This window comes from Lupinus angustifolius, chromosome LG03 (assembly GCF_001865875.1).
Source record: "Lupinus angustifolius cultivar Tanjil chromosome LG03, LupAngTanjil_v1.0, whole genome shotgun sequence".
Classification (NCBI taxonomy): domain Eukaryota; kingdom Viridiplantae; phylum Streptophyta; class Magnoliopsida; order Fabales; family Fabaceae; genus Lupinus; species Lupinus angustifolius.
The window spans coordinates 5,745,725-5,756,073 of record NC_032011.1 but is presented as its reverse complement, the minus strand read 5'-3'; the positions used below and the strand labels follow the sequence as shown (position 1 = coordinate 5,756,073).

The window sequence follows — 10,349 nt, the reverse complement described above, 5'->3', positions numbered from 1 at the left end:
TTGACGATTCTGATGGACGAAAGACTTTGCTTTGTATAGGCGCCACTCATACTTAAAAACATAATAAGTATCTTCCACAAAAGGTGTTCGAAAACCAGAAGCCTGTGGCAGACTTCGCTGATAAACCTCTTCACGATTGCAGAGAGAACACTATTGAAAAATCTCATTGCGATAAATTTACTTTTCAAATAGGAACTCGCCTAGCCTATATGAATGGATTCCGAGATGAACCCTTGAGAAGGAATTTTTTCGTGTCTTAGGGCCTTGAAATAATAGGTTTTTTGCATCAAATCAAGAGGCTGTGAGGAAATAAGTAACATAGTTAATAAGGAAGGGGTATGCATCTTATCATCTTATATTCTAGAATAANATCAAGGATAAGGCAATACAGTCAGAAAGGAAAGCTAAAGCCGTGAGAATGAGCCCGTCCCAGCCTAGAAGGCGGTGGAGAAGTAAAGTGAGTAATTAAGGCGCCTTGCAGNTGAAATAATAGGTTTTTTGCATCAAATCAAGAGGCTGTGAGGAAATAAGTAACATAGTTAATAAGGAAGGGGTATGCATCTTATCATCTTATATTCTAGAATAAGAAAGGAAAGAGAAAGGCTGCACATGAATCTGACTGACGAAATGCCTGTGGAATGTCCATCATCGAGAAGAAGTCGATTCGCTGAAGCATAAAAAAAAGAGAAGGAAGAAGAGATCTTATTAGTTTAGTTAACCCTTGGGCCAGCCCTTAGCATCTCAAGAATGCGCTCTTCTCAAGCGAATCCAAATAGGTGTTGGTTTGCGCAATGGAATAAGAAGGGGTTGCGCACGAAGAAAACGATCTTTAGCAGTTGGTTTGAATCGAGCAGACATGATCAATAATTTAAAAAGAGAGGACAAGGGATGCTTGTTCGACCTTCGGGATAAACGCTCTTTGAATGGGTTCTTTGACAGATTGCCTTGCCGTTGCGCCCCTTGCCTTTATTACTGGATTTCCAGTTGATGGGGAAGGCTTGGCAAAGAAGCTTGTGTCGGAAGAGAAGTGGAAAACTAAGCTGTTCGGGCTTAACCTGAACCTGACCTAGTAGGAGTCAGAATAAGGTTGAGGCTTTAAGACAAGCAACTGACATCTCGGATCTTGCCATTGCCAGGAGCATGGATGCCGAGAATGCCCTCAGTCTATGTCTGTCTATATAGGCTTAAAGGAAAAAGGCAAGTAAGCCGTAAAAATAAAGGCTTTTAAGGACCTTCGACTGCTTATAAATAAGCTAATAACAGATCTTTTGCGTCTTTCGAGACGCGAAGAGAAGTAATAAGGTTATTGGGATAACGAAGATATGACCATATTTAAGATCGATTTTCAACAGACGAGATCGGATAGTATAATAGAGAGAAGGATTTGCTGCTTTCTTAAAATGATAGAGAGTCAGGAGAGGGTCTATGTTAATAGAGCTCTTTAGATAGGGAGAGGAAAGACGTAACTAGACCGCAGAAAGAATAGAATCTTTTACCGCTACATCAGCTGGAGAATAAAACTCTGCAAAGGAGATTCCTATCCTTTCTCTAGTTGAAGACTAATCTGGATATTCCCAAAGATGCTTGACTTCGAGTTCTTGGAGTGACAGCTTTGTAAACAAGGGTCCCCCTTACTCTATAACTTTTCAACTTCATTGATCTGAAAGAAGTGACAGAAGAAAGCTACGGGCATATACCCCCGCCCCGGGGGAACAAGTGCCACCTCAACAGCTATATTCTAAATCGTTAAGCCTCGCAACCCTTTCCTTTGTATCGGACCTTTCCCGCTTTCCTTCCTTGGCTAGTTCAAAAAGGCTTTTTCCACTTTGCTTTGTTCATACAATAAGTCATAAAGAAGTTACAATTAAGATTCATAAGACTTCCCGCTCGGAATCGGAATCGGAATCGGAATCGGAATCGGAAGAAGAGACATTATCCCCTCCCTCTTACTAAACCATGGGGAGCCCCGACTAGTTTACCGGGCAAATTTAGTTGTCGTGACGATACCTTTCTTAGTGGAAGATCGGAAATTATCTTCATCACGATCCGATCCGCCGTAGACACCCGAGAGACCTCCACAAGGCAGGCTAAAAGATTAAGAGGAAAAAAAGCAAAGCAAAGAGTTACGCTTTCTTTTCTCTTCCCTTGAACTTGAACCGTAGTATTCCCGCAAAAAACGAATTGAACCGGGTCTGGCTGAGCCCTTCTGTCCATCCATACAAAGAACCGATTCTTGTGCAACAAAAAAAAAGCGGTGTCGACTCTTTAACGACATCGTCCGCAAATCGAGATCTATTGGAGAGAGTCATCGAATCGTCCTTGATTCCTCGATTGAATTTAGCTAATCGTTTCTTTGGTAAAGGCTAGGAAAAGGTCAGCCCGTCATTAAATTCCTTGTCAGGAAGGGTTAGCCCCAAGCCAGCCTTCTCTTGGATATCCAAAAAGGCAAGATTAAAGCGGTTTAACGATAGGTTGCTTTCCTTGGTCTTATAGTTAGTGACCTATAGCCGGCAGATAGGGGCGGAGTTTGCTTGCTCTTCACTCAGGGGCTGCTCCTAAACATGCTCTTCTTCTTTCCTTGGGTTGAAATGAGAACCTAGTGAAAGTGCCTCATAAGGGCGATTATCGCTATATAACGAACGAAAAGACGAATGTTAGGAAGTTAAGGACGAGACTCAGAAGGACAAAGCTAGACTTCCCAAGGACGAGTTGAATTGCCTTATAGTATAGGGAGGGGGTAGGGAAGACCCCGAAAAAAAAAGATCTGTCGAAGCAGGACAGGATAGGGCAAACTATACTTTTAATCTGCGTAAAAGAAGTGAGAATGAGCTTGGCCCGTCCGTAAGCTCCCTCCGGAAAGGAAAATAATCTTATCCGATCGGCCTGTCCGCTCATTCTCACATTTTACTAATTGGTTGAAATGTCCCTTCCCTTAATTAAGGCTTAGGACAGCGCATCTTTCAGGCCTTGAATCGCTTTAATCGGTAAAATTACATCCATATCCATGGACACCAAAGACTTCCTAGCCGGAGAAAGTACATACTGTTCAGTCTACAGAGCCCTGATAAGTTCTATCGAAGCCGATCTTGCTAATCGCGAACCCCTCGTCTTTACTAAGAAGATAAAAAGGGCTTTCTTTTTCTCGTCGCTTCCGGCTTGATCACTGCTAAAGCCCTTCCCGAGCATTTCTGCGAGTTGATTCTACACCTATTTCTGGCTATTTTCTGCCAAAAATCGAGTTCACGAACATGTATCTTTATACTTTATTTACGGATTAACCAATTTCTAAACGCTGAAGTAGATTCTAAAGAGATCCCACTTCCTCATGAATTTATTTTTACTCGGAATCTTTTGTATCAAATCCCAGTTTTGCCAAGGGAGCTACCTCATTTTTCACCTTGAATTAATTGATGGAAAGAAGAATTTTTGACTTTTAGTGTAGGATTAGATCCAGTGAGGGTCTTTGGCTGACCGATATTGCACACCAGAATTTAGCTATTTCCATTTTTTTATTGATAGCCGGTCACATGTATAGGAGACCAACTGGTTTTTTCTTTGGTCATGGTCTAAAATATCTTATAGAAGCTCATAAAGGTCCATTTACGGGCCAGGGCCAGAAGATATTAGATCCATGGTATGCTCAATTCTCTCTTAACCCTACATTATTAGGCTCTTTAACCATTCACCTTATATATTCCATTCCCCTTTATCCATATCTAACTAGCTACTTACTATGGTACACAACTTTCATTGTTCACACATCACATGTGGATTTCGAAGACTTGATGCTGCTGCGCATGCAGCCATTTTTATGTATGGTAAGAGACTATGATCCAACTACTCGATACAAGGATCTAAATCTAATAGATCGTGTTCTTAGGCAATGAACTATGGCTGTAATATCCTTCTCTTGCACTCTGTATCCTCGCTCTGTATCATTGAGTTTGCGGCTTTCGAAGGCGATGGGATGTCCCTCCTGCATAAGCACACCTCCTATGGAAAGGTCGGAAGCATCTTTCTTTGTGGACTTCGAGCACCTTTTCGAAGTCTGGCAAGACTAGAAAAGGCTCCTGTGTCACAGCTGCCTTCAACTCCTCGAAAGCATTCTGGCACCTCTTGGTCCACTCCCACGACTTGTTATTCTTTAATAGTTCCGCTGCTTTTGCAGAAAATCCCTTGATGAACCGCCGATAGTCATTCACCAAACCAAGGAATGACCGTCACTCAGATACCTTGGTAGGAGGCTCCCACTCTCTGATGGCCTGAACTTTATTCTCGTCCATCCTGATCGTACCATTCTTGATCACATGGCCAAGGTTAGCTAAGCCGCCTTCGCAAAGGAGAAGTGCTCCTTCTTGATGTAGAGCACCTGAAGACTGTGTTCCAGGCGGGAGAACGTATTCTTCGCTATCTCAAAGTTTGGGTCATGGTCTCTTTCTTAAACCCTTTACTTATCCTTCACTCATTGCCTATGCAGATGCTGATTGGGCTGGATGTCCCGATAGTAACTACAGGTTATGCTGTCTTCTTTGGTGGCAATCATATATCATGGAGTGCTAAGAAGCAGAGTTTCGAGGTCCAGTGCTGAATCTTAATACCGTTCCGTAGCCTTTGCAGTGGCGGAGACAATTTTTATTCGTCAATTACTTCGGGATCTTCATCTTTCCCTATTTTCCCCTGGAGCTCTTTATTGTGAGAATGTGAGTGCGACGTACCTTGCTGTTAACCCGGGTTTTCATGCTCGCACTAAGCATTTAGAAATGGATTTCCATTTTGTTCGTGAGAGGGTGTCGCGTGGTGAAGTTCGGGTATGCTATGTTTCCAGCATGTACCAATTGGCAGATGTCTTTACCAAGGCTTTATCTTCTGCTAAGTTTGCTCCTCTTCGGTCCAAGCTTCGTGTAGTTCCTCCCCTTCAGCTTGAGGGAGCTTTTAGACCATATATATCTTTCTTTGTCATACACCGATCTATAAAGATAGAAGCAAGCCTAGTTAGGCTTTATTTGCCTAATATTATTATATAACTATACCAGGGATGCCGATGGAATCTTTTTTAATCTCAAGTTGGTTCATCCAACCAGAATAGTTTGGGTCTCGTTACGCTGTCTTGGATGTTGAGCCTACGTGCGATGAAAGGGATGAAGATGATGCTACTATGCAGACTGAGATCTCGGAACTAACTATTAAGTAAGAGCCTCTCCAGCCGGCGTCCATGAGAATATCCAGTGTGTTGTGGAAGACCAGATGCGCTCTTAGCTGCCTTTCAAGATGGCAAATCTTTCTCAACTTTCATTGGTTTGGCGGGGCTCTTCATCTATCAATCGAAGGTGAGAGTTGGCTTCATTGCTTGGTTTTTGAAGACGGGAGAGATCTAAGATCAGGTTCAACCTAAAGTGAGTCATCATAGGGTTCCGCTCCTTGCTTTGAGGAAGGGACAGACAGTCGTGAATCGCCTCTTTATGTTATTTGCCTGAGCCCGGGCTTCAAAGTAAGAGCCTTCCCTGCTTCACCCATTCATTGCCATCAACCGGCTGTTCGAGCTCATCAATCAAGACGGCGGGGAACTTAGATGATTCATCTTAGTATGCCGGGTATGTCTTTGCCCAAGGTTCCGCTTGTTACCTCGTTAACTCGCTCGGGAAAGCGGTTTTTCTACTACTTGGAAGAGAAGCTGGGTAGCTCCGTAATCTGTCAAGGAGGTGGCTTTCGCCTATAAGGACAGTTGGAGTTTACGGTCCTAGTTCTGTTACAGTAAGAGCTGTTGCTGGAATAACTGGTGTTGATGGAATAGAAGCTCTTCCTGCTCTCGTATCCGATGAAGAATAGGCCCAAGGGACATCCATGGACAACCGCCACCCACGTGGTTTAGCTAATTCAATAGCCTTCGGAGAAAAGCGACAAGTACCACTGGACAAGCAAATCACTTTTGGAATCACCTTTCTTTAAGGATCCTATTCAGGTGAAATGCCGGAATGATGCGAGGATATCCCGAGCGAGTCAGCTAAACTAAACAGAGACGGAAATATCAGATCAGTACTATTCTGGCCAGCGTATGCTTGTTGAATTGAAGGCATACCGCACACTGCTTCAAATAGAAAGAGATTGGTTTCATCCCCAAGCCTCGCCAGAAGACGTTCCACAAAAGCATTATTTCATCTTGTTCCTTGAGCAATTGAGGAAGCGAAGCGGGCTGCTTGCCTCGAGCCCATAAGAGAAGTACTGCTCTGGACTAGGATGGTGCTGTTCTGCTTAAAACTAGGCTAGGAAATGGGCCTAACTCCATTCGCTGATGAACCCTTAACCTCGGGCGGTATGCTCGGTGACGCGTGCCGTCTACTCTGCTTGAGTGCATACACTAGGCTAGGGCCATCAAAGTGAGCAGTTTCCCCTGTTCACTATGGCTGAAGTCAGTTTGCAAGACAAAGTCTAGTTTTTACTTTGAGTTCCTATTTTACGAACATATAAGAAGCATTCCACAGTCGTAGGTTCTTCTCTTTCAATACTAGCTACCAGTGAACACTCTTCTTTTTAACTTTTCCGGCATAGTTGAAATCATGTAAGTTAGTTAGCCTTGGCCACTCTGTTGACGCAGTACCCTTCACTGCACGACAAAGGGAACTCTGTATTCTATGCTAATAGAAAGTCTGCGGTACAACTCTTGGGTTGGATATACAGATTGAAAACAAGGATTTAAGACAGCATGAAAGATTTCCTTCAGAAGACCGATCTTCAAACTGCCATGGGTGCGGTCACGGCCTCAAAGCCGGAGAAGAAGAATGAATCTAATAATTCGTCTGGTGAGAAGATTAAGTCTGGTTGTCAATTACCACCCGATACCCGACTTTCCTCAAGCGGGCTGATGAGGCCTGCTATGACAAGGGATAGATAGGCACTCTCTCTAAGAAGGTACTCCTATGGCGATATACATGCCCTCTGGATAGGACCCAAGAATAAACCATTATCTATCTTCCTAGTACCTCTGTCTGAACACAGGCGACTCTCTTAGTTATAGTACTTGTTCAGTTAAGATGTACATATAAGGGTACGGTCATTACGCAGCAATATATCTTATCCACTGGGCGCGTATGGTAAGATGAGATAGATCCTCTGGGCCTAAGTAGCTCCTAAAAGAGTCTCTTCGATCTGGATTCAGAGGCTTCATCTAAGTAGAGTGAAAGATGGGCAGTCCCAGCGAGGGCAAGATGAAAGAGGTGGTGGCATCGTATAAAAGTGTAACCGCTTCAACAAATGAGCTTAGCTAGCTCAATCCCATTGCATCACCAGATGCCATGTAAAGAGATAGACTTTGCCTCTTCTCTGCGGATGAAGGAGAAATGACAGCTACGTCTACCATATATTGATGCTGGTCGGGATCGTGAAACTCTCGCTGGTCATAAGGATAATCGTTTTTATCTTCTTAGGTCAGGGGCGGGCCGGCCATAGGTTCGAATCCTGCCACCTTTCTTGTGGATCATCCTGTGGTTACCGGATGATGGGAATAAGAAAGCAGAAATTTTGAAATGAGCACAGCACGAAATGTCAATAATATATGCATTTTTTCATTTATCGTTATTTCCGGGTCTTTTCGTTGCATTCACTTACAAGAAGAAACAACCACCAGCGTTTGGTGCAGCACCTGCATTTTGGTGCATTCTTCTTTCTTTCCTTGGTCTTTCGTTCCGTCATATTCCTAATAACTTATCCAATTACAACGTATTAACCGCTAATGCACCTTTCTTTTATCAAATCTCAGGGACATGGTCTAATCATGAGGGTAGTATTTTATCATGGTGTCGGATCCCACGTTTTTATGGATTCCTTCTTTTTTACCGGGGTCGACCCCAAAGCCATAATGTCTCAAAACGAGGAGGCCATAGAGAAGTTGTTTTTTATTACTTTGTCTCGAACTTCGTGAATAACTCCATTCTATCTCTCCCTCGTTACGAACAAAAAAGTGGGGCTGCGCCCCAGTTGTACACTCCCTTCGTTCTACGAACCCTTGTTGATTCTGAACTTCGTTCGCGAAGGAACCGGACGTTTGACGGGCCAGCCCTTTTTGATGCGCCGCTTTACCCTGAAAGGAAAATTAGCTTTGCTCCTCTGGGTGCTAGGCGCTCCCGTGGTTCGCGAGAAGGAAAAATAAGGATGAGTCCTTTGTTGCATCTGGCACGAGATGATAAAGAGAGAGCTTCGTCTATCGATGAACAGCGGATTGACGGAGCTCTTGGCATTGCTTTGTTTTTCTCTCCTTTCCTATCAGCGAGTTCCGATCCTTTTGTTCGAAATTTCTTCGTTCGTACCGAACCGCTTGCAGAATCAAATCCAGTTCCACAAGATCCTATATCAGCTATACATCCTCCTTGCATTTATGCCGGAGACGTCGCCAGTGCTATGGGCTTTGGATTATGTAGATCAAAAATTATGAATGGGATTGTGGCACTCCACTCGCCGCCAATGCGGAAGGATGCCGCCGAAAAGAAGGGAACGCTGCTTCGCTCTGCTGGATGCGTCGGATCCCGTATAACAAGCGAGCTTTTTAGCAAAAAATTCAAACATGTGGTCGCAACATGCTATCCAGCTCTCTTGTTGCGTAGCAATAGAAGCCTGCTCATGCTGCTTTGCTTTTTCGCCTTCTCTTCGCTCTGGACAGGAGCGCTAGTGGACACGGGGAGGGAGCAGGCGAAGCGTGTCGTTCGTAATGAACAGAAAGAGACCACTACTTCGCCTCTTTGTTGGAGCGCCGGCGCGAACACAGTGGTATCTGACCAGGACCAGGAAAAGATTAGAATTTTGATCTTGACATGTCGGTGGTTTTTAACCGTGGGCATCATGCCAGGAAGTTGGTGGGCTCATCATGAATTAGGTCGGGGTGGCTGGTGGTTTCGGGATCCCGTAGAAAATGCTTCTTTTATGCCTTGGGTATTAGCCACAGCTCGTATTCATTCCGTAATTCTACCCCTTCTTCATTCTTTTATCTCGTTTCTGAATATTGTTACTCTTCCATGCTGTGTCTCAGGAACCTTTTCAATACGGTCCGGATTGCTAGCTTCCGTTCATAGTTTTGCTACAGATGATACACGAGGAATCTTTTTATGGCGGTTCTTCCTTCTAATGACCGGCATATCTATGATTCTTTTCTCCCAGATGAAGCAGCAGGCATCGGTCCGTAGAACTTATCAAAAAGAGATGGTTGTGGCGCGAAGTACTCTTGTGCACCTCCGTCACTCGGCTCGCGCGCAACCCCGCCCCGTTATGTTATGGAATAATTGAACTTATTGCCGGGCTGGTTATTCAGAGCCAGCAATTGGCTGCCGTGCCGTATTTCGTCCCGCAACTAGAAGAAGATCGCTTCGGGGGTCACTGTGGCTGAATGTAGAGCAGTCCGCCCCTACTGCCTTTGATCAGTAAATTCTGGATAAGTTCGGAAGATGGTAAAGGTAGCTTGCTTCCAAGCCACTGCACTAGATGCGCATGTAGTCGTAGTAGTCGGCTCAGAATGCCTCTGTTCTATACTAAAAGACTACTTCGGATGAATGGGTCGTTCTCTTACTTGACCATGGCATCGCCAACATGAGTCTGTGTTCGGTGGTTGATAAGCTGCTAGTTGGTATTTAGTTTAGGGCTTTTTATTTCCTTTAACTTTTCCCAACGAGGTGGAGGGCCATCGCAGAAAGTCACCTATCCCCGTAGTTCCGAAGACAGGAATTGGGTAGTAGGGGGCGGCACCCTTGGACCCCCCCAAAAAAAGGCTTTGACCTGCTGGCTATTGGAAAGTCTCCGTTTACCGCGAAGTGAATAAAGTTGGGGGGCATGAAATGAACCCTGAGGTTACTCTGTCCCTGGCATCCCTTTCTGCAGCTCAGTTGATTGTTGAAGCAGTAGCTCTGGATCAAGAGCTGGATGCTTACCTTATTATAATTATCATAATCAGGGGAAAGGCTTTTTTTATAGATTAAGAGGTGAGTAAGGGGGGAGAATGGAAGACCAAAGAGCCCCAACTCATATCGTACCAAGAACTTGCCATTGACCTGATCAAGCGCTTTGGGGAGATCACCTTCACCCATGTTCCGATAATCTACAATCGCTTGGCTGACTCGCTAGCCCTTATGGAATAAATACTCAGCCGCTCTAGTACACATGCTAGTACACCGAAGCACAGAGTCGCTTGTTTGTCATCGAGAGATTGGACATCCCAGCCACAGAGAGCCCTTCCGTCGAACGGGACTCATTCATCTTCTTGGATGAAGACTATCGAGAGTTGGAACATGATGAACTATCACCAGTCAAGACGAGGAAGATTACGAGGACGATGGGAACCATAACCATGGTATTATGATTTGTACAATTAC

The 10,349-nt window shown here is 44.4% G+C and overlaps 1 protein-coding gene across 1 annotated transcript; it reads left to right on the top strand.

Moving 5' to 3' along the window:
* On the top strand, window positions 513–10,103 carry LOC109343240 (probable cytochrome c biosynthesis protein). Its single transcript, XM_019581458.1, has one exon. It carries the CDS (start codon window positions 7,537–7,539, stop codon window positions 9,268–9,270), a length of 1,734 nt encoding a protein of 577 aa, XP_019437003.1. The 5' UTR covers window positions 513–7,536; the 3' UTR covers window positions 9,271–10,103.